Below are 24,631 nucleotides of genomic sequence, written 5' to 3' on the forward strand. Positions count from 1 at the left end.
ACTTTATTTTGTTCATTTCATTAAACTAACACTTTTTAAAATTAAAAATCCAAACTCCATGTTTTTGTTTCGGTTGACGACCAATTTACACCTCTCACATATACACAACTTTTGGACACTGGTTTCATTCATTGCATTTCATTGTCTTCTTATTTGTACAGTTACAATAACATTGAATCTAATCTAGTCTAATCCGAATTTACACATCCTGTTATACTAGTATGTCTCTGTGCTGGTTGTTGAAGTTAGTGTAGTTGAAATAGGAGCAGAAAATCAGTCACATACTCAAGCCGATTCAGATCAGCAAAGGAAATTTGGTGAAAAACAGTTGAAATTAAGTCCAGAAAGGACGCTTCTCTCAAGTCATATTTCTGTTTCAAGTCTGTTCACTCAGAATGGTTTTGCATACATCTCATACAGCCGAAAATAACTTTTGCACATTGATGTCCTTCACTGCATTTTGTTGCCTTGTTACTTGTACTCTGTGCATTGGGAATAAAGTCAAACCTAACCTAATCTCAATTTACATGCCCTGCCATACTAGTTAGTATCTGTATGGGTGGTTGGTTGTTGGTACTGTTGGAAAAAGAAGAAAACCAGTCACAAACTCAAGCAGACTCAGATCAGCAGAGGGCAAAACTGCGACTCCATTTTTTCGACATTTTTATTCTTCTCTTATGTTTCTTTTGCATTGCTGTTTGAAGTCTGTTCACTCTGAGTGGTTTTGTGTACATCTCATACAACCAACAAGAACTTTTACACATTGGTTTCCTTCATTGTACTCTGTGCAAAGAGAATGAAGTTGTATCTAATCTAAACTTTCCACCCTGCTACTGTACTAGTATGTGTCTGTACTGGTTTTTAGGGTTAGTACAGTTGTTCACAAACTCAAGCTAATTTAGACCTGCAAGGAGCTTTTGATTGGTGGAAAACAGTCAAAATAAACTCCACCAAAGCAAAACTGCGGCTTGATTTATTCCTCATTTTTAGTCTTTTCTCATGTCATACTTTAAAATGTTCATGTATGAGATTTACAGCAGGTTTACCCAACTGTGCAGCAGCTTCTAATCGACAGGCAGCTGTTAATTCTAGGTTACATTTACGACCTGATTTGACAGCTCTCACCTCCGTGAATGATGAGGTGCAAACTAGTTGTAAATAACGATAAAGAAAAAAAAGTAGCACATGAAAATGCATCTTGAATTTGATTCCCAGAGCCAACATGTACATCTGATTGACAACTGGGTACAACCCACCGGTTGTTCCGGGACGATCTCTTGATGTCTTTACGTAAGACTGCAGACATCTGGTTTAGCCGGACTAGTCAGAGGTGACGCCTTGAATGGGTTTTGTTTTCAAGGCAGACAGGCAGCTAAGAAAGGCTGATACTGCTTAAACAAATGGGAATTAATGAGCTTTAGAGCTGCTGGTTGGTGGATTGTGGCACTTTTTGACTAAGCCAGGTTGGGTTTGCAGATATGCCAAGCTAGCTTCATGCTAAAGCTAAATACAGACATGAGAATGGCGTCGACCTGCTAATACCATTAAAATGCGACTTATTCCTTTAAATCTGTTCTTGTATTTCCTTGGTGTCTCAGCTTTTCAAAGAAAGACGCAGCAGAACTCCTTGTCAATTATGAGATTAATGATGTTTTCTGTATCAGAGACTTGCAAGAGATTTATCAAGTAAAAGCTACGAGGTTGTTTTGGGAAACCTTTGCCAGGACCTACCGCCCCCGAGGCCTGCTGCTGGAGACGAGTACCAGTCGCAGCACGTCTCCACCACTGGCCTCCAGAGCTGAGTGTGTGTCTGTGTGTGTGTGTGTGTGTGTGTGTGTGTCAGCAGACTTCAAAGGAACCCCGCACCTTGTGATCCTCTACTGTACTTCTCAATGTGCGTGTTCACATGCGTGTTTCTGGTCACGTCTGAGACCAAACCGACACCAAATTAGATTATCATCTCAGAAGAATTAGCTCATTGTGTGTCTCACATCAAAATCTTCCATTAGAGAGGTTTTACAGTAATAAAGTTACCGTTGATTCGCTGGAATTGACTTACAGGAATGTTATATTTGGAGAGCAGATCGGCAGGCGGCACATTCCGAACATTTACACTCATTAGCTGATCATCAAAACACATAATCTGTCAGCTAAAGACAGACTCTCAGGTAGGCCTCGGCACATTAAGCCTCGTAAAGCCCCCGTCAGCAAGTAGAAAGCTGCCTGCAGGCCAAACAAATATGGGAGGACGCCTGCCTGGAAGTTTCTGATGCACTAATACAGTAAACACCACCATGACACGTCTTTATCCCCATTAAAGTTGCACCACTTGCTGATGCTTGCAGTGCTTTTGTATCACATCTATATGAAGTCTGTCTTCTTGGACGTCGAAATTATTACCAAGTAATTCCTCTGGCATTTTGTTAAGCCGTTCTCTCAATATATTTCTCCTGATTTATGCAAACTGTAGGTGGCAATGTAAAAACCGCTTGCTAATGCCACTTTCAGACCAAATGCCTTAAGCAGAGCAAAGCTGCTAAAGATGTTCAACTTGATAATAATAACAGATGATACCTTTAACATCATTAAGAGCATTAGAAAGTTGAATTTCTTTGAATATTGTTTTATAAAAACTGAAAAAATAACTGTAATCAACATGTGCAACATATTTCTAATTGAACACAGGTGTTACCAATGCTGGAATAATAACTGGTGACTCGACATACTACACATATTTTACTACTTAGACTTTAGGTTGTTTCCATATTTTTCTCCTACTAGTTTTGTTTAAACACTGCCTGTAGTTCAGCAGAAAATGATTCAGATTTTTTGTCACATGAAAGCTGAGTCACTCATGGCTTCACCAGTGTGCCTGTAACTCAATGTTTTTGTGTGTTTTACAGCATCTGACAGGAATAAACAGTTAATTTTTGGTGAAATTTTAAATGTGATTTTGATGAAAAAAGCACAAATTTAAGCTTAGATTTGGTTATTTTTCCCCAATGAAGCTGCACATCACACATTATTAGTTCAAGAGCTGTTGGAAAATCTGATCATTCAAACTGTTTTTACAGCTTCTGGATTGGATAAATGGTGTATTTATTATTTTTACTTTTTTTGATAATGTGTTTTTTCAACCCGCTGTTGGGTTTTGGGGTTAAAACAACTACACGTGCCAGGTGTCCTGTCTATGTGCCTGCCTGTTTGCAAGGGTATATTTAACCTCCTAAAACCAGTGCTTTAGTTGTGCTTGCATTTTGGATTTTTTCCAGTTATTTGGGATAAGGAGTAACCAATAAATATAATAATTGGATAATATCTAATATCTGATTATTATGTTTAGTATATTTATATTTAATTTATATTGTGATTATTATTGTTGTTGTTAGCATTAGCATTGTTGTTATTATCAGTAGTATTATTACATTAACAATATGTTCTTTTCCAAAAAAAAAAAAAAGATGTCCACATATGTGGACGCCAGGTCTTAGGAGGAAACGCCTACCAAAAGTCTCTGAATTGTTGTCATGTAAATGTTCATCACACCCGAGTCACTCATGGCTTCTCAGTTGCAGGAAGGAGCACAGAATTTTTTGTTTTTAACAGAATCTCACTGGAGTAAATGGTTAATTCTTGGTGAAATTTTAAATATAATTTTGATGAAATTTAAACTTAGATGGTGAACACATCAAGCATGAGTAGTTCAAAGATTCTCTGAAGGATTCTCTTCATTTTAGGAGTTTATGGCTCCGATAAATGGTGTAATCTGGGGAATTTTTCTCAAGACAATTTTAATTAAAACCTGCCTACATCTGGAACATGACAGGCGGTGTTGATGTTGGGCTATTTAAGGTCATATGACGGGGAAACAGTGAGCATCTGCTGCAGCATCTCCATCTTATCTGCACTCTGCTTTAAATATTCTCTTACCACGTTATCAGTCTGATTGATGCCGAGCAGGAAGATGAGCATAGAGAAGAATAACGCTGCCACCAGATTCCTGTGGATGACATGGAGGTTGGACCGGAGGCGGCGGACGAGGCACAGCAGGATGAAGGTGAGGAGGAGGAGGAAGAGGGAAACTGACACTGTGGTGTAGGTGACGATCTTCACGGGGAGGACGTCTCCGTGCTGTGGAGAGAAGATCCAGGACATCAGATCAGGAGTTAGAAACGAGATAAAAGGCAGGGTGGTTTCAATGAAGCTGGAAGTGATTTAGTCAGTACCTCTCTCTTCGAAATGTCCATCAGCACGGCGAAGCTGGTCATGTGGTTACACTGACAGCTAATGTGGCTGTTGTTCCTGTTGAGCACCTCGCAGCCTTTAGACGACCAGCCGCCTGTACCCCCGACCCTGAACACATAAACACAACCTTTGTCAGCGTCATTCAAAGCAGAATCCTACACAAACTACTCAAAATGTATTCAGACTCACGTGATGGAGTGATCCCAGAACACACAGACCGGCTTGGTTCTCTCCTCCGTCTCCAGCAGGGTGTACTCTAAAGTGATGGGTGGATCCAGGATGGCAGGAAGAGGCGGGCCCTCGCTGTGGACGGTGGCGCTCACTATGGCTGTGTTGATCACCGGACGGTTGGGAAGCCTGAAAACGCACACAAACAACCAATAAATTAACCGAATAGACCTCAAAACTCACCAGCAGGATTAAAAGGCATATTATCTTTTTAAAAAAATAGCCCAAATTTAACCATTTATCAGAGGCAGAAACTATAAAAGCAGAGAGATTTATCTGAATTTCAACTTTCTGATGGTCTTTGAATTACCCAACTTGGAAAAATGTTGTCCATTTTTGTATTATAGTTCATCAAAGAAATTCACCTATTATACTGTGTCATACTAAACAGAAGACATTTTTGAGTTCTCTCTACTTCTAGTCAGAGTTGTGCTGTTTCCATAAAGGTGCAGGACTTTATATTGCAGTGAAAAATTAACCCACAGTGAGTAAAAACCTGACAGAAGCAAAAAAAAAGAAGAAAAAAGCCAAGATGCTGCATAGAGTAGGGGTGTCAAACTCATTTTAGTTCAGGGGCCACATTCAGCCCAGTTTGATCTCAAGTTGACCAGTAAAATCACAGCAAAATAACCTATAAATAAGCACAACTCCCCATTTTTCCTTTGTTTTTGTGCAAAAAGTATGTTCTGAAAATTTTCACATTTAAGGAATTATCTTTTTACCAAACATCATGAACAACCTGAAATTTCTTAAGAAAAATAAATTAAATTTCAACATTATGCCTCAGTTTATCATTTACACATTACAACTTCCAGATCACATAATGTCTATAAAGGAACAAAACATTTAGTCACAGGCATCTTGAACTGAACGAGGTGGTATTTTACTTTATGATCAAAATGACAAAAGTCAGACAAAAAAAGAGGCAAAAAGCAACAAAAACAAGACAAGATATTACAAAAACGAGACACAAAATAACAAAAACGACACACAAAATGACCAAAAATATGAAACAAAAGACAAAAAATGAGATAAACAACATGAAACAAAACAAAAAGAGACAAAAAATTAGACCAAAAAGTTACAAAGCAGCAAAAAAATGGACAAATGACACAAGCGAGACAAAAACAGACACAAAACGACAAAAACAATGCACAAAACAATGAATAAAGCAAAACAAAAGATAACAAAAATAAGACAAAAAACACAAGCAAGACAAAAAGGAAACACAAAACGACAAAAATGAGACACAAAAGGACAAAAGAACAATGAGTAATCTAGTATTTTACTTTATGATCAAAACGACTAGTCAATGTCTAGAAATTATTTTAAATTTATAGTTCTACAAATTCAGTTTGCAATTTATGTCTTCTCTGAAATTTTTACACTTTACAAAGTCGTCCCGCGGGCTGGATTGGACCCTCTGGAGGGCCGGTTTTGACCCTCCGGAGGGCTGGATTGGACCCTCTGGAGGGCCGGATTGGACCCTCTGGAGGGCCGGATTGGAGCCTCTGGAGGGCCGGTTTTGACCCTCCGGAGGGCTGGATTGGACCCTCTGGAGGGCCGGTTTTGACCCTCTGGAGGGCCGGATTGGAGCCTCTGGAGGGCCGGTTTTGACCCTCCGGAGGGCTGGATTGGACCCTCTGGAGGGCCGGTTTTGACCCTCTGGAGGGCCGGATTGGAGCCTCTGGAGGGCCGGTTTTGACCCTCCGGAGGGCTGGATTGGACCCTCTGGAGGGCTGGATTGGAGCCTCTGGAGGGCCGGTTTTGACCCTCTGGAGGGCCGGTTTTGACCCGCTGGCCGCACCCCTGGCCTCGAGGGTTAACAAATATAATCCAAAATACTTGAATTCAACATCTACACTCATGCAAGCTTATACCATAACAAACCCAGATATTGTCTAAATATGGTCAGATTCTCACATGTCCCTTTGTTGACGTAATCATCTTATCTTAGAAACATATTTCTCATGACTTTCTTTCTTGTCACACGGAGCAGCAGCACAGAAAGCTCCCGAGCTCAGCAACTATTCAGGATCTTATATGCCCATGCAGGCGGTGATAACGTGGCTCCTGCAGTAAATATTATGACGTGTATTAAAATTACAGATGACATTTTTCATGCGAGATAGGGTTTCTTCAAAGGTTTACAGAATATAAACACACTGGGACGTACAGTAGAGAAATCTGAGAGTTCAGACAGTGTGTGTGTTCCTGTTTCTGCACTCTTGAACACCATTTTTAACTCTATGCGGCTGTGTTTTCAACTGTTTGTCTGGATTACACCTTATTTAATTCTAGTAAAGTGCACGAGGAAGTTTGTCTGCACTCCTTTTTGATGAATGTCCAACAAAAATACATGCTTGTGTATTCATAACATGGGTGTAATTACATTGGCTGGCTTGTTTTTGCACATATTTCTACCTGAGACTCCTTCGGTCGGGGTCGTATCTCTCTGGAAGCAGTTGCCCCAGCGACTTGTAAACTATCACCACGGCGACAGGCAGCGGGGCAGGTGGCTCCAGGTGTCGTCGCCTCCTGTCGGACACCGTGTGCTCCTCCTCCACCGGGGCATCGGTCTGAGCTGGAGGGGCAGGAGTTGGTTCTGCTGAGGTGGAAAGAAGAAAGAAGACGGAGCCCAAGGGGCGTCAAAGCTAAAAACCTCAGTGTGATTGTGTTTAATCCAGTCACTGTTCCTACCTTTGTGGACCTGAGCTCGCAGGTTAAACTGTGGGAACTGGACAGAAGAGCCCAGTTCTTTGGGAAATTCCTCCTGTATTTCTTTAAAGTGAGGGAACGTTGCCCTCTCCGGGTCGGACACGTCGAGGTAGTCCACGGTGAGAACTGAAGAAAACAGGAAACAGAAAAAGATGAGGATGTAATTGTTTGCACAGGTGACGTAAAGAGTTGAACGACAGTCGTGACGCTCACTCATGTTGTCCGTGACGATGGTGAAAGGTTTCAGGTAGGTTTTCCTGACGTTCTGCGCCAGCGTGTTGGCGTAGTCCTCGAAGTTACGGAGCAGATGTGCGGTGCCGCCGTCCGTCCTCTGGATCTGATCCCAGTGCTTCTTGGTGTCGGGATCCAGTATGGCGCTGCTGGCTCGCACCAAGTTCTGGAAAAAGACAAAAGTGAACACTTTAAGGAAGCAATTTAAGGAATATACATTATATAAAACCCAATAAGACAAGATGGCAAGTTGACAAGTATGTACAGTGATGGATAAAGTTGAAGTGAGAATCAACCAGTGCAGGTCGATGTGCCACCAGTGCTCCAAACTGGGTTTCATGATATCTTCTTAATAATTTTTGATTTATGTAACTTGCAGTTATCCCTCTGATTTCTAAGCAGTTTCTGGATATTTTTACCTACTGTGGGCGCATTTTTCACTGCAATATAAAGTTTTAAACTTTTCTAGAAGACTAGAGAAAGAGAGAATTTAAAAATAAGTTTTGTGCAGCACTACAAAGTTACAACGCAATTAAAAAGAAAAAAGAAAAGTGTAAGTTTAATTTCTTAGATTAATAATTTTACTAATATTTTCATAACCTGAAATCAGCCTTTACACATAGATGTTCACGCTACATAATATAAATATTTTATTATTTATATTTTTTATTTGTTTCTATACTTGTTTTCCAACTACACTGCCTGTCGTTCATCCTATTCCAGGTGAAAAGTGATAGAATTTTGTAAATGACTGTTGGAAGACAGAATTTTTTGCTTTTTTACAGAATCTGGGAAGAACAACAGGTTTATTTTGGGCAGATTCTTAAACAACACCTTTAGAATGAAGTAATTTTGATGAAATAGCCCAATTTTTAGCTTTCATTTTAATGCGTTCCCCAACGAAATCAAAAGTCGCACATGATGAGTTCAAGGACCATTAGAAAGTTGAAAGTTTTTTTTAGTTTTTGCAGTTTCTTGCTATGACGAATGGTGTAATTTTGTTGATTTTTAAATAACAGCATGCCTTCCAAGCATGTCAGTGGGTTTTGGGATTCAGAAGGTTAAGTTGCAAATTCATTATTCTGAAACATTTTGCAAAACAAAACACCAGAAAGCCTTTTTTTAAAAAAAAAATTCTACCTCATTGAACTCAGCATCCCTCATGGCGGTGAGGTCGAATCCGGCCTGCTGGCTCTCGTACTGCAGAACGTGATTAAGCAGCTGGGCGGCCATCTTGACGTCGTTGCCGAAGTAACGCGGCGTGTTGTTGGTGGCGCTGTGGAGCAGACGAACTATGGCCTTGGAGCGTTCACTGTCCATCCTGGAAGAGTTGCGACTCAGATCCTCATTCTGGAAGAACGGAGGGTAAAAAGAGAAAGAATGGGCAGGTCAAGGCTACGTAATGCTGAGTGGGTGTTGATAAAGACATAATAGAAACCGGTCAATCCTGGGATTACTGAGACTTTGGAAAGTTCAAGCCTCGAGTGTTGGGTTCAGGTTGAAGCACAAGAGGCCAAACACTTTGTTTAAATCACCTAAAGATGATCAAATTACACACAGCAGCTCCGTTACAGTGTGGATTTTAAAAACAACTGACACTAATAATTCTGATTTTTAAAACAAGCACCATTACAGTGGCTCGTCTTAGTATTTTAGCTGGAGTTTATGTTTAATTGTGCCTAAAATTCACCATTTTCTTCAGATGAGAGAAGGTGACGGTGGTGCAGTTGAAGAGTTCAGGTGACAACCAGCCTTTCTCATCACTACAGTGGCGGATTGCAGTACCTGAAAACAGGACAAAAACAGAAGAAATGAAAGTTTAATTAAGTTCCACACCAGTATTTCCCAGACATAAGGGAGGTGAGGCTATATGTTAAACCACATAAGCAGAGCATAATAACAAATCTATATTATAACACATTAAAACAACACGTTTAACTTCTTAAAATGCTTTTTGCCTCTCAGTCTACTTACAGGCTGCATTCAGTCTGAAAGGAAAACCTGCAGAAACTACTGAGGTGTAAGAATTGCTTATATGCTATTGCTAATTGTTTTTAAAAACAGCATATATATATATATATATATATATATATATATATATATATATATATATATATATATATATATATATATATATATATAAATAAAAAAAAACATTATGATATTATCCTAAAAAGGTGCATGAAGTGAACATTATTCTGAAGCACAGGACTGTTTGTGGTTAAGACAGACATCCCACATTATCTATCAAAAACATCAGATTTGCACATTTTGCACAACAACAAACTCCTGAATGATCAGAACTGACTTGAACATGTGCAGAGTTTAAGCCTCGAAAGTCCAAAACAACCCACAAATCGGTTTGAAAGGCAGGTTGTCTTCAAAAAAAATCACCAAAATTACACAACTATTCTTCTGTGACATACTGTTTGTTTGGAAAATTTATCCAATTCGGAGCTTAAAATTGTGATATTTCATCAAAATCCTTTTATTCTACATGTCTCAAATAGAAAGTAGCTAAAAATACACCACTTGCTCTCAGTAAATTCTGTAAAAATCACAAAATTCTGCACCTCTTGGAGCAACTAGGATGTTATGAGTGACTCAGTTGTAAGCAACAATTTGGGGGCTTTTCAGCTGAACTGCAGGCTGTGTTTATACAAAGCAGATAGTATGGAAACAAATTCAAATATCATAAAATCCAAACAGTCACCATTTTCCCACAGCATTGGTAACACTTGTGGACACTCAGAAAAATATAATATTTGTTGATTTCACTTTTTTTCAATTTTAGTGAAATAAATATTCAAAGAAACTTTTAATTTTTTCTCTTTTTTGATTTATGATATTATTACTTTGACATACTGTACCAAAAACATCTCTATCAGAGTTAAAGGACTTTATATTGCAGTGAAAACAGTGAGTAAAAGAGCGCTGGGAGTGGAAAAACACTCAGAAACTGCTTGGCGTTCAGGTTAAATGAGTGAAAAAAAATAGAAGACCTTTTGTGTTTTAGAGGTGAATTAAATATGTGATACTACACTTGGTTTCTTGAGTCTGGTGCAGTTTGGGAAAAAACTTGAATCCAATTCTAAAGTCCCTCTTAATGTTATTGTTGAAAAGGAAAAAGAGACGCACAGAGCGATACTCGCAAATAAATTCCCCAGTGAGTCTTGGGAGACAACAAAGGTCGCCATGGTGACTGCAGTCACTAAGGGGGTAACCAGGGAAGTGACAATGTTTTACTGGAAACAAGTCAGCGAGTTCTACTGTTGAGTTCACTTCGATTCTCTCAGACACACAGCTGGAGGAGTGAGAAGGAGGGATTACTATCAGCTCTTTATGTATCTGGTGTTGTTCCAAAAGTTCTGTTGGACTAACGGACCAATCAGACAGCTTTATTACACCGTTTTAAGCTTCAGGTTTATGTGCCTTCAACTACATTAACTCACAAAAACACAACTGTTACAATAACTGTGTCTATTTTAGCACGGAGACTGTGATGTTTTCTTTCTAAAAGCCAGATTAGATGACTTTTGGAGACAGAAATAACACAATCTTAGTGGCTGTAAGGGCTAAAGTAAATAAAAAGAGAGCTACAGACTGGAGGCTCACTTAAAGAGGAGTTAAAGAGGAGATAACAGATCGCCTGTCTCAGACTGAAGGCAGCAAAACAGCAAAACTATTCCCATCAACTCAACGGTGACTTTGCCGGTGACCTAAAACTCCTCTGATCTCCACTCATCAGCCAGTTTTGACGACATCCAGACATAAATACTCAGCAGCAGTTGTCATAAAAAGGATTAACCCTCTGAACTCCAAGCAGTTTGTGGATGTTCTCTTGCTCCTGTCACATTTGTACTCACTGTGGGCTCATTTTTCACTGTGATATAAAGTCCTGAACCTCTATGGAAACAGCACAACCATGACTAGAAGAAGAGAGAACTTAAATGTGTATTATGAACAGTCTGACACAATTTTGATAATCAAAAAAATAAAATAAAAAAACAAACAAACAAAAAAAAACAAACAATCCTATCTCCTTTGGGGAGACAATGCCTGCAGTTCAGCCAAATTCTCGCTGAATTTTTGTCATGTGACTATTGATCACAGCTGAGTCACACATAGTTTTTCTGTTGCAAGAAGGATCACAGAATTTTTTGTTTTTTACTAAATCTGATTAAAGCAAACTTTAACTTTTTGGTGAATTTTTAAATGAACCATGTCGACTAGTTCAAGGATTGTTGAAAAATTAAAATTATGTCGATTCTTTGTGTTTTTGCAGTTTCTAGCTCTGACAAATGCTGTAATTTCGGTGATTTTTAAGAAGGAAAACATGCTTTTTAAACCATTTTTCACCCTCAGAAGGTTAAAATATACTCACCGATGGATCCTTTGGGACAGTTCATGGCAGCAGGACGTCCAAATTTGGTTTTGGGCCACCAGATGCCTGAATCAAAGGCCTTTGGACAGCCCTCATACACCACTGTGAAGAGAAGAGAGTAGTTTTAAACACGCCTCATATGGGTCATGCTGGTTTGAGAGTATTGCAGTAAAAGCTCAACAACCTCAACTTTCACTGCAAAAAAATCCACTTTAAAAGACAAACACCTGCTTTGGTTCCTTATGAAACAGCCAGACAGACCAGCACAGTGACATTCAACCCAATTAATCCTGCAGGGTTGTTATAACACAAGCCGTGATACATAATTCATCTCAGCAGGACAAACCAGGCTGGGACCTGCAGGTTTGCTAGTGTGTTTGTGGCTATAATCCCCCAACGTTTCATTAACTGTTAACAGTGTTTCACTGCCATGACAAACAACTTCTCAATTTCCTTTTTTTTTTTTTTTAAATCTGAGATTATACTTTTAATAAAATAGCTGAATTTTGTAGCTGCAGCTGATTCATTGACGGCTTTTCGTTTGCGGTTCGTTTTACAGAATCTACAATCACTAGGATCATTTTTGGCATTTTTTTTTTAAGAAATATCCTAATTTTTAGCTTTGATTTTGTTGCTTTTTCAAATAAAACCAATAGTCACACATGTTGAGTTCAAGGACTGTTATAAAGTTGACAGTTTTGTCTGCTCCTACAGGTTTTTGCTGTGATAAATGTGTAATTTTGGTGATTCTTTTTTTTTTTTTTTTAAATAACAACATACCTTTCACACCTTCTGGTAGGTTTTCCAGTTCAGAGAGTTAAGTTGCATGAAATAATGTTTCTGAAACATTCAGTAAAAATCCATAAAATCAACCAATCAGGAAGTTTTTGTTTCTTTTCAATGTCACTGACCTCTGCATCCCTCTTAACAGTGAGCTTGAAACTCAAGAGGGAAAGCTTCAGTAACTTTAAATGCAAATGTTTGTTAGTGAGGATGTGTTTCGTATTTACAAAATTGAAGAAACATAAAAAGAAATTTATTTGACCCTTTCAATCTGAAAAATTGCCAAAATCCACTTGAGTACAACTAATTTCGACAACTAGAACCACATTGTGACAAAGGCATCCACATTTCTAGTCCATTAAAAGCCCAAACACGTCCTCAGAGCCTCATATCGGGTCAAACAGTGAGCGCCCTGACACTGATTTTCTCTTGTGGTTTTGTCTTCCATTCATCTCTACTGTATTGTATCTATGCAGACCGGCTGCCAAGTGAGCCCCACTGGTCAGACTTGCCTCTTCTGCTTGACTGGACGGTGACAAAGATGTGAAGTTAGCTCAACTGCAGCACCAGCAGATGTGACTGACACTATTTGTCTCCCTTCTGACACTTTGCAGATTCATCCAGGTCCACTTTGTGAACCCAGAGCATTGGCTTTATTGAGCAGATCATGCGACTTTTCATGGTTCCATTTTTCATAAATGAATCATTATTCAGTCCCTTTGTATGCAATCACTTCACACATGAGCAAATTAGTGTAATACCAGCTGAACTCCGCTCTTTCACAGACTAATTTAAGATTGATACCACTGGATTTGGCAAATATTGGTTTCACCTACCTTCGCATCCAGTAGGAGTGACTTCAGCGAAAGGGTTATCGCACTGGTTGCACTGGCGCCCGATGACTCCTCCTTTGCAGGGGCACTGACCGGAGACGCCGTCGCAGGTTCGAGACTCGGAGCCGATGGAGAAACACTCGCAGGGGTAGCAAGCGTCCTCACCCTCCGGACGGTAGTGGTTTTCCTGCAGGGAAGAGCACACGTATGGCTGAGATTTGAGGTTTTGATAGCTGGAATGAGGAAAAGTGATGCTTTAGTGCAGCTTTTGAGCGCAAAATTAAAGCTGATGTATGTAATTTGTAGTAAACAGTGATCCAAACCAAACAAGGCAGACACAAGAGACTTATCCATTACAGACTCATGGTCAAAATGAACTAGAAGGGTGCACTAGCATGGTGGTTAAACTGCTTGTCATTTGCACTTTTTGTTGAAGCGCCATCATGTGTCTACAACTGTAATTCAGGGTATCCTATTACATTTTGACTCATGACTCAATGTGACATCATTATGACCGGTTCAAACTAAAATTAAGATATTTTAAAAGGACAATGTAGATACGTTGAATTTACAGGATGTAAGGATATCTTGAACTAGAATAGCTTTATTGTCATCAGACATGGGGGCATGACAAAAACATAAATAATTGGAATAATAATATTCCGAACGGTGCGAACACCCTATTGGAATGCGACGGTTTTTTATTATTCTTCTTCTCCTGCCAGAAGAACTGCATTTTTGAGGGCCTAAACAGGCTCCAATTCGTGTGAAAATTTGCACATACACCAGAACTGGCAAAAAAAAAGATATTTTATAGGACTTGTGCATGTGTGTGGCAAAACAGCTCCATAGCAACCCTTACAAAATTGAAAAAAGTGGTTATTAGCCCAACCGGCGGGACATTTCATCTACAGCTACAAAATTTGGGAAGCACATGCAGCACATCAGGGTGCACAAAAAAGTCAATTACGGCCACACTCTAAGCCCAACAGGAAGTCGGCCATCTTGCGTTAACTGTGAAAATTTTGCGATGAACTCCATAATAAAAATAATAATATAAACTAGAATTATGAGTAGTAACAACTAAACTGTCGATATCTGAAACTGGAATTACAACTGGTCATAATTTAGTTTTAGATATTTACATAGTGAGTTACAGATATCTGCAACTGAATTCTAGATAGCTACATTAAATGTTCTAGTTAAAGGGTCCTGCAATGTTTAGGTTGATTAAAGCATATTTTTGTGGACTATGTGTTGCCGACTTGGACCTGTGCATCACTACTAAGCAGCTTTAGCTCTAAACAGAATAATACCTAAAACAATTTGGACAGGGCTGCACAGTGGTGTAGTGGTTAGCACTTTCGCCTTGCAGCTAGAAGATCCCTGGTTCGCGTCCCGGCTTTCCCGGGATCTTTCTGCATGGAGTTTGCATGTTCTCCCTGTGCATGCGTGGGTTCTCTCCGGGTACTCCGGCTTCCTCCCACAGTCCAAAAATATGCTGAGGTTAATTGATCATTCTAAATTGCCCGTAGGTGTGAATGTGAGAGTGATTGTTTGTCTTTGTATGTAGCCCTGCGACAGACTGGTGACCTGTCTAGGGTGTCCCCTGCCTTCACCTGAGTCAGCTGGGATAGACTCCAGCCCCCACCATGACCCTAATGAGGATTAAGCGGTGTATAGAAAATGGATGGATGGACAATTTGGACAAATACCACAAATAAACCCCCCAGTATCCCCTATGGGCTTGCTAAATGCTAAGCTACGCGTGTGTTTACCTTGCAGCGACACTCTCCGGTGGTCTTGTTGCAGTCTTTGTGGAATCCTCTGCTTGTATCGCAGTTACAGGGTCCACATACAGGGCTGCCCCACCAACCCTGAGGACAAGGCTTCTCCACTCTGTCACCAAAAAAACATGAAAAATTAATCAAATAAGGCTCAGAAAACACAATCTGTCAAACACAAGGATGTTTTAAAGATGCTTTAAGTCAAAAATTGCACCTCAAATTTCAAACGATAGAACTAAATCTAAGTAACAAACCAAATGCAACCACAAAATTGTATTTTTCTTTAAATTATGCTAACTCTTGAATCACTACTCTGGCTCCTTTTGCTCCTTTGAAATCGGTAGTGAGATTTAAAGATAACTACACGATACAATACTGGTTTAGACATGCAACCATTCATTTCAATGATTTAATTTGAATTGAATGCTCTACACAAACGTGGACAAACCAGTTTGGGGAAAACTAATCACCAGTCTCTCAGTCCCCATAATGACTAACACACATGTTTAACTTTATGGTCTTGTGGGATATCATAAAAAAAGCGTCATACAACACAAAGCATCTGGGGGGGTTTTTGTTGCTAGTTTGGTATCAGCTCAAACGAATCAGACAAACAGCTGATTATGTTATCGCCCAAGAAATGAATCTAGAATAAACTTCCTCCACACTTTAAAGGCGGTTTGACTCAAACAACCACACACTGACTGCGTTTCTCCCTGGAGAGAGATGTGATCTCCATCACTGTCATGTGATCTGATAGAACGAGCAGCAGTATGAGGGCAGCGGAGACTAAACACCTATGGAGGGTCAGTCAAGCGTGGAGGGGGAATCCCGCTTCCCGAGTGATGCGTGTCATAGGGGTCAGGTGGGAAATGACTGGGCCGGCTAACTCAGGTGAACTTTCACATCGCAGCTGGCTCAAACCTCTGATAGATCACTTTGATTATTTCTTTTTAATACCTGATCTTTCTTTCCATCTCCCTCCCTCACACATGCTGTTGGGCTCAGGTTACAAACTAATAAAGCTGCACTGAAAGACTGGCAACGTTAGCAGAAGTAAAGAGCAGAAGTAAACCAGAAAAAGATTAATGAGGTTTGTCTCAGTGGGAGGTAAAGTTCGGTTTTAGACTGTTATATATATATATATATATATATATATATATATATATATATATATATATATATATATATATATATATATATATATATATATAAAAACATCTGTAAAACCCAAATCTAGAAAATATATGTAATATATAAATATATTAGAAATACATATATAATAATAAATAATAACAATATAAGAAATATATGTGTATATAAAATAAAGAAAATAATAAAAAAAAATATATATATATACTGCAATACACACACACACACATATACATACATACATACATATGTCTATCTCTCTCTCTCTCTCTCTCTCTCTCTCTCTCTCTCTCTCTCTCTCTCTCTCTCTCTATATATATATATATATATATATATATATATATATATATATATATATATATATATATATATATATATATATATATATATATATATAAAAAACTAAAATAAATTCATTCCTTTTTCTCTGCATTTCAGTTTTACAGGGTTAAAAAGCTGCATGCATGCCCCTGAAGTAACACAACTTCATCTCGGTGCAGTTGGAATAAATGTTACTGATTTTAAAAGTGCGACATTCTGCATTTTAAAGGTATATTATGCAAGATTTTGAACATAAATGTAGCATTAATGTAGCAGCAAACAACTGTCGGCTATGTAATTATATAGTGTAGTAGTAGTGTACATAGCAGAGAACGAGATCACACTTTCTCTGCGAGTTTTGAAATCCAAACTTCTCTGTTCTATGTTTTGTCAGCCAACTCAGCCATGCCTGCACGTTAGTGCATGTGAGGCCCTCCCACTGAAACTGTTGGCGCTCCCTATGCTTGTAAACAGACCGAGAGTGAAGTCAAATGCTGCATTTCTCTCTAAAAAGTAATTCAGCTGACCTGTTACTGTCACTTAGCACACAATAAAATGCAAGAGAATTTTGTTATTTATTGATTTAGATAAAATTCTGAAGTTGCAAATTGTTTTGATGAGTTACGTCGACATAATAATGTTGGTAATTACACTGATTTAAGATTGTGAGTTATTCAAACTCAAATAACTTTGTTACGAGCTGTCAGATTTATTTAGACATAACCCCATGTGTCAAATTCTGTAGTCTTTCTTGCTTTCTACAAAACATGCATCTACAAATACTGTTTTCAAAGTTTCTCTACAGGAAGAAGGTGGAATGATTAATACAAGGTGGGAGAAAATATTTTCGAAATTAGGTTTCCCAGCTTTTGAGAGATTCCTGCATGAAGGTCTGTAGGTAACTGTAATGCTTCCCCAATCCAACATGTTTTACATTTAAACGAGTACAGCAGAGAAATACACATAGTAGAAGAAGCCTTACTTGTTTTCACAGTACTGGCCGTAGAAATTCTGTCCACAGTCACAGGTGTAGCCGTGGGAGGAGCTCGGTTTGCGGACACAAGTGGAAACGTGCTCGCAAGGATTGAGCTGACAAGCATCCACACACTCTTTACCGAAATAACCTGCAGGACAGACAGTTAAAAAGGATAAATGACACCCAGAATCTGGCTTAGTGTTTGTAAAGGTAGTCAGGGTTTACGGATGTGGGTGTCACCTGGATCGCAGACACAGGTGTGGGTGCTCCAGTCGTCGCTGCAGTGGCTGTTCTCAGGACAGATGTTGGAGTCGCAGGGGTCGGCGAGGTCACAGCCGTCTTCAACACGGATCTTCAGGCCCTGAGCCATGTTGATGTTGGCCACGTTGGTGGACGTCTCTCCCATACGGACCCCCTGATGGAGAGCACACAGAAAAACAGAGGGCAGGTAAAGACAAAGAACAGAAAAACACTGAGGAACAATGTTTTATTTTGGAGGGCACTCAGACACCCACCTGTATGCAGCCAACAAATCCTTTGTTGACATGGTTTCCTTCTCCAGGTAAACCTCCAACATGAAGAGTTTGCAGCTTCAGACCTGGCAGCTCATTACCAATCTCCACCGACTTCTGCTTAACAATACAGAATTGTCAGATTTTCACTTTTATTTCATCACTTTCTGTGAAACCTACACACCTGGTGATGTAATATGTCCCGTACCTGGTACATGCCGTAATCCAGGGACACAGCAGCCATGTATTTGATGTCTTTTCCATCTTTGATGCTTCTCAATTCGACCAGTAAGTGGTGCCACTCGCCGTCATTGACACGAACCTGAGGGAAGGTCAGTGACGCCACTAGGTGCTGCCTCAGCAACACTTCCATACGGACCTGCTGCTCACTCACCTGTATGATAGGAAGAGGGAAAATCTAATGACAAGACTGCAACTTCAACTTTACAGCCTCTTGGCCCTTTGGCGATTTGAATTTGCTCACTAAAAGTTTCTTAAAGGTCCCATATTGTGCTCCTTTTCAGCAAATTAATGAAAGTCTCATATGATCCCAGCATGTGTCTTTAAAATTTTAAGCTCAAAATACTGCAAGCATGGTTTATTTTATCATGACTATGTAACTCTGGGTTTTTGTTCTGTCCTAATTGGACTGTTTTAGTTTCTGTAGCTTTAAATGCAGCTGAACGACAGCTGTCCACATGTCCTTCAGGAAGAAAACTCCCTCTGAAGAAACAAGCAGATCTAAACACAGAATGAGTTTAGATTTCACAGAAGTAAATCAGTCTTAAAATTGCCATCATCTTTAAGTATTGCTCAGCTGTACAGTTTCCACAGAGCTCTGATAGGTCGGTGTACAAACAAAGCTAATGGTAACATTAGCCATATTACCAACGTGCTAACAGTAAGGATTTTACAATTTTTGTGCTGACGTTGCCATCACAAATAAAAGTAATCCAGTTGATCTTCAGTTCCTCAGATACTGGGAGTGCATGAAGACTCTCGTGTTCACTCTTGAAACCAACAGCAGAACATCTGGTGTTTTTTTTTTGCTCGTGGCTGAGATATTTTAGAGTAAACAGAAGCAGCTGTAGAAAATAAATAAACCTGCTGGACAGCGAGGCAGCTACACATGCCTGCTGGTAATGCACATCTTTAGCTCAATGACGGTTAGTTCTTCACTTTTTACACAGAATTCAATAAAACTGTAAACTGTAAAGCTGGAAGGCTATCTACTTATCTTGGGCTAGAGAAATGGCAATAGTGTCTTCATATTCTTCGAGCTTTTCTTTTAAAACTCCAGCTTTTTAAGACAGAGTGGATGTTCAGCCATTGGACCTTTACGTCAGCTATGAAAATATACATTTCAGAATAAATACACTGTATGCTGATGATGTGTTTTTGTAACAAGCTGTATCTCACCATGAGATTGATGGTGGATGAGGGTCCAGCATTGGCCTGCATCAGGGTCCCGGCAGGCTGCCTGGTCCGGAACATGAGGCCCATGTACCAGGGAACAGCCACGGTGATGTCTGGATCGCTCCAGGACACCAGAGCCTGGCCGTCAAAGAACTGAGGAGACGGCATCACTGGAAAAAGACGGGACAGGAGGAGGAAAAAGAATCAGACTGTGGTAAAATCTTGATTAAAGTTCAACTTTAAATGAGTTTAACGATGCTGTGAGGAGCATTTTACGAAAAATTCAGGTCACTGAAGGCAAAATTTCATAGTACATCTAAAAGAAAGGGAGCTGTTACAGATACAATCAAGTTTTTTCCTGTAAAGGATTACTTCTAAGTAATTATTAAACAGACATCCGGTGTCTGGAGACGTTCCTGAAAATCCTCACAAAATCCCACAGACGTGACGCATTCTGCATAAGCTCTCGTAGATGTCGAGACCTCTTTGCACAAAGCAGTGGTCAATCTTTCAGTAGAGCTTCCTCCTGTATAATCCTCATCGTATACTGCACAATCTGTATGTTCTCTGCTCCTCAGGGCACATATTTGAACCAAAGTCTTCCCAAATACACTCATACACAAGCTGTAATTACGAGACAAAGCACATATTTGTTCCAGGTAGCAAGTAACTTTAGAAGTTTTAGTCCGACTACTTTGCTGAAGCTTAAACTACATGTAAGAACAGTCACTCTACAGTTTTCAATGACTTTAGCAAGAGCCAGAACTTCACTTAATACGCATAAAACTCTGTCAGTAAACTAGACAATTCTTAGGGGGGTTAAATCTGAAAAGCGGCTTTATATTTTCTAAGCATTCATCATTTTGCAATTTTAAACCTCACCTTTCTTTTTTTCTTAGTTTTTCAGCACTGGAAAAAAAACAGCTCTACATGCTATAGATATTTTATTTTTCACATTTTAATTTGTTTCCATTCTTGTCTAATATCTGCTCTGAGTTACACTGCCTGCAGTTCATATGAAAAAAATCCCTTTCATTTTTTTATGTGACTGTTGGTTGCAGGTGAGTCATGAATAGCTTCACAGTTGCGTCAAAGAATGCAAATTTTTTTTCGTTTTTCAACAAATTTGGTTACAGCAAATGATTTATTTATTTATTTTTACTTACAGTAAGTGATTTTGATGAATTATCACAGTTTGAAGTTTAGATGTGGATCATTTTGCCAATAAACAGTATGCTACAGATGAGCAGCTCAAGGAAAATTAAAAATCTTAAGATTTTTTCATTTTTTTTCAGTTTCTAGCTCTGATGATTAGTATAATTTTGACTGTTTATTTTTAAAATAACGTCTTTCAAACCCACTGGTGGGTTTTGGAGCTCAAAAAGTTTACTATCTTGACTGACACGAGTCCAGAGATCCAGACTTCAGAAATGGTTTCCAGTTTATTATGTGTTTATAGTCAGCCAAAAATATGTGGTTCATTTTCTTTAAAACTGGTGTCAACTGCAACCTGATCTAACACAACTATAATTCCAACAGAATGATCTTAAAAAGAAAAGGAGAAAACTAAGCCCGGTAGGTGACTTCCATTGGGTTTCATGTCCGTCCAGTCTGGATGATTTTGGCAGCGTAATTTACACACAATGAGAAATCTCCTGTTTCTCACATGGCAGCGAAACAGTGTGAAGCCTCAAACCGAACATGTCAACAAGCGGCATGGCGGCCAAGAAGCTCTTCCCAGCTCGCTGTGATCCCGGCCCCGTTCAGATACTGGATACCGCGGCCTGGCACTGGCTGGGCGGCTACCTCATAACACAAGAAGGTATTCACACGTTCACACATTGTCTGGAAGCTCGCCCTGAAGCAACAAATCAAAGTTCTCTGCTTACTGCCAGCAGAACATGAGAGGGGCTTATGGAGTGTAAATAACAACACCGTTGCCCCAGAAATGCTTTTAAGTTACCTTCGCTAACAAGGAAATTAATGACCCCTCGCTGTTTATCTATGTACATGTACACCGTCTAATGTATACACGAGCTGCTTGTTGGGTCAGTGTATTTTTTTTTTGTTTGTTTCATCCCACCACATTTTGACAAGTGAGTCAGAGTTTGTTCTTTGTCCAAAAAACTCCAAACCTGAGGCCATGTTTAGCGACTCAACAATAGCGGGCAGAGGCCTCGTCTTCACTGTGACTTTCCATGAGTCAGAATGAGTCAGGGCAGGGTTTTCTCTAATCCCATTTGATCTCCCAAACGCACACTATTTTCTAGAAGACACTACCACTGAATGTAAACACACATGAGCCCGCAACGTGTCTTTTTATGAACGTAAGATCGTATAAATGTGAAAGCAAACATCCTCAGCATGAGCTCTATTTACTTTGTGGTGGTTTAATTACTAAATCACACTCTGCACTGTGCAAAAAACTTGCATGTTTCTTACCTTGTTCGCAGTTTTTGCCCCCGTAGCCGGTCGGACAGTCGCAGCTGTAGGTGTTCCACCTGCTGACGCACACTCCTCCGTTCTGACACACTTCATTTGTGCAGAAGTTTTTCTTTGCTGCACAACCTGGACGTTAAACACATAAAAATATGTTATAATCTTGTGTTACCATCTTTTTCTTTTAAAATGCTGCAGGAAAAATCCAAATAAGTCAGCTCTAAGTCTGTCTCTGTGCTAAATCAGGCTGTTTCATGCCTTTGAAAATCCTGGGAAGTTAGTATTTAATTTTGTTTTGAGAATTTTACTCAGCAGGAGAGAAATGAAAAACATCAGTTTATGTCTATTGAGTCAATAATACATAAAAACAAATAAAATATATTGTCATCAGCGTGCTAAATGTGTGTTTCTATGTAGAAAAACTCTAATTTGTCAGTTTTAAGTCAGTTTAAATGCTGAATTAGGCTGTTTCATAACTGTTGTGCCCTTGAAAATCCCGGAAAGTTGGTATATAACTTATTCCTGACTATTTTTAATCAACAGGAGAGTGTGTCTGAGAAATGAGGAATGTTTCTGCTGCTCCGGTTTAAGTCTACTGACTGACGGGAACATAAAAACAGAAAATATATTATCATCTATGGATTAAATGTGTATTTCTGTGCAGAAAAAGTCTGTTTAGGTGGTGAATTAGGCTTTTTATCATGACTGCTTGCCCTTGAAAGTCCTGAAAAGTTAGTATATGACTTCCTACTGAGGATTTAAATCAGAAGGACAGTTTATCAGAGAAATAAGTAATGTCAGTTTTAGTCTACTGATCAAATAACACATAAAAACACAGAAAATATATATATATTATCTGTGTGTTAAATGTATATTTCTGTGCAATTTGTCTGTTTCAGAGTTGAATTTGGTTGTTTTATGACTGTTTGTCCTTGAAAATCTTGGAAAGTTGGTGCATAACTTGATCCTGAGACTTGAGGAATGGACTACTGCTGAGTGAACATCGAACCTGCTGTGGTGCCGTTATTAGCGACGTAGCTCGCCATGTCGATAGGTTTGCTGTCGATGCTCAGGTTTCTCATGCAGCCCACGAAGTCTCTGTTCCTGACTGGAAAGTCCTCGGGCAGGTTGGGAACTCCACCGAGCAACAGAGGTCCAGTCAAGTCCAGCGACCTGAAGCAGACACGGACGAAAAAAAGCAAAAATGAAAGCAGTATCCTTTAAAACTCAATATCTGATCATGATAAATGCTTGGATCATTCATAAACAGGGGTGTAAGAAGCTCATATGGACACACACTTTGGCAATATTGATAATTAAGAATTTAAATAGTAAATAAATCCTGACCTGTGTCATCAGTGTCCTCAACTGACCCCAGAAACTGTGACCCTCAGTATGTGATGTATCTGAAGTAAGGTTTTAAGCCGTCACAAGGCTGCTGTTAGCATTTCACTCAGGTTTAACATACTCACTCTCTGAGGAAGCTGATTACACTTAGAGCTTCTGAAACACTCAACATCAAACACCAAAGGGCTTTAATGTGGACTTAATGTGGTGCAACACAGCACAAAAAAAACATGCAAGAGTTCACGTATGTAGCACAAACAGCGTTCCTCTGCTGGGAACATGAAGAACTGAATGAAGGAGTCTTACTGGAATCAGTAAGCTGTTTCTCACCACAAAAACAGAGATTTCTTTACTGAGCCGTTCTGCAAAAACACTGCTGCACTGTTTCCCAAATAATTCAGTAAGAATATGTATGCATGAATATGAACAATGTGATTTATTCACTTTCCAAGTGTGACAGAGAAATATATGTTGAAATATATGGTGGGATTTACAACTCATGAGATCTAGAATTTTATGATGGTTCTTGAACTACTCATCTGTCGGCAAGATGATCTAAATCCAAACATAAAATTGTGACATTATATCAAAATTCTGTTATTCTGCATGCCTTGAATATAACTTGATTTATATAAGTTAAAAACATTTATAAAAAGTAAACCTCTGGTGCCGACAAGATTATGTAAAAAGCAAAATACTTCATAGTTTTCAGCACAACTGTCAAACTGTTAGTGACTTAGCAGCAACCAACAGTCAAGTGATAAAAATTCTGAGACTTTTCAGCTGAACTGCAGGCAGTGTACTCAAAGCAGATAGGAAATAAGTGTTAAAACAAATGAAAAATCTAAGTATTAGTAGTAGTACTATTTTGAAAAATGTATATGTTGATTCCAGGTTTTTGTTTTTGCAATTTTTCTAAAATAAATAATCAAAGAAACTCAGATTTTGTTTATTCTTTTTTATGATTTCTAGCATTATAATTTTATAACACTGCATACAAAGACATTTTTGACTTCTCTCTTGATTATATTAGTTAAAGTTATATTTTACTGCAGTGAAAAGAGCCAACAGTCAGAAAAAAAATTGTAACAGGGGCAAAGAAAAGCCCCAAAACTGTGCGTGGTGCAGAGGGTCAACTTAGTGTATTTTAACTCTAGTCGCTCTGTTTCAAGGACATTTGTATTCCAAGTCAATGGAAATATTAAATACTGACGTACTCCTGAAACCCACAACAAAATCACTTAGTAAGTGTCTTTTGG

General features: G+C 39.1%; 1 protein-coding gene across 7 annotated transcripts in view; it reads right to left on the reverse strand.

Moving 5' to 3' along the window:
• Window positions 1-24,631, reverse strand: part of celsr1a (cadherin EGF LAG seven-pass G-type receptor 1a) — a 125,252-nt gene that overhangs the window by 13,669 nt on the left and 86,952 nt on the right. For 6 of the 7 annotated variants that reach the window (XM_035957994.2, XM_035957993.2, XM_023291895.3 and 3 more), the window contains 18 exons: window positions 23,035-23,198; window positions 22,029-22,154; window positions 19,590-19,756; window positions 18,379-18,564; window positions 18,174-18,287; window positions 17,899-18,073; window positions 17,665-17,806; window positions 15,201-15,321; window positions 13,426-13,609; window positions 11,807-11,908; window positions 9,113-9,207; window positions 8,563-8,772; window positions 7,405-7,588; window positions 7,174-7,317; window positions 6,898-7,081; window positions 4,435-4,602; window positions 4,227-4,353; window positions 3,931-4,131 (listed from right to left, as the gene is read on the reverse strand). In XM_035957994.2, the coding sequence (XP_035813887.1) occupies window positions 3,931-4,131; window positions 4,227-4,353; window positions 4,435-4,602; window positions 6,898-7,081; window positions 7,174-7,317; window positions 7,405-7,588; window positions 8,563-8,772; window positions 9,113-9,207; window positions 11,807-11,908; window positions 13,426-13,609; window positions 15,201-15,321; window positions 17,665-17,806; window positions 17,899-18,073; window positions 18,174-18,287; window positions 18,379-18,564; window positions 19,590-19,756; window positions 22,029-22,154; window positions 23,035-23,198 (2,794 nt within the window). The remainder of the gene's footprint in view (window positions 1-3,930; window positions 4,132-4,226; window positions 4,354-4,434; window positions 4,603-6,897; window positions 7,082-7,173; window positions 7,318-7,404; window positions 7,589-8,562; window positions 8,773-9,112; window positions 9,208-11,806; window positions 11,909-13,425; window positions 13,610-15,200; window positions 15,322-17,664; window positions 17,807-17,898; window positions 18,074-18,173; window positions 18,288-18,378; window positions 18,565-19,589; window positions 19,757-22,028; window positions 22,155-23,034; window positions 23,199-24,631) is intronic. The other variant, XM_035957991.2, reaches the window with a different exon arrangement.

This window comes from Amphiprion ocellaris, chromosome 21, assembly GCF_022539595.1.
Source record: "Amphiprion ocellaris isolate individual 3 ecotype Okinawa chromosome 21, ASM2253959v1, whole genome shotgun sequence".
In the NCBI taxonomy this organism is placed as follows: Eukaryota; Metazoa; Chordata; class Actinopteri; family Pomacentridae; genus Amphiprion; species Amphiprion ocellaris.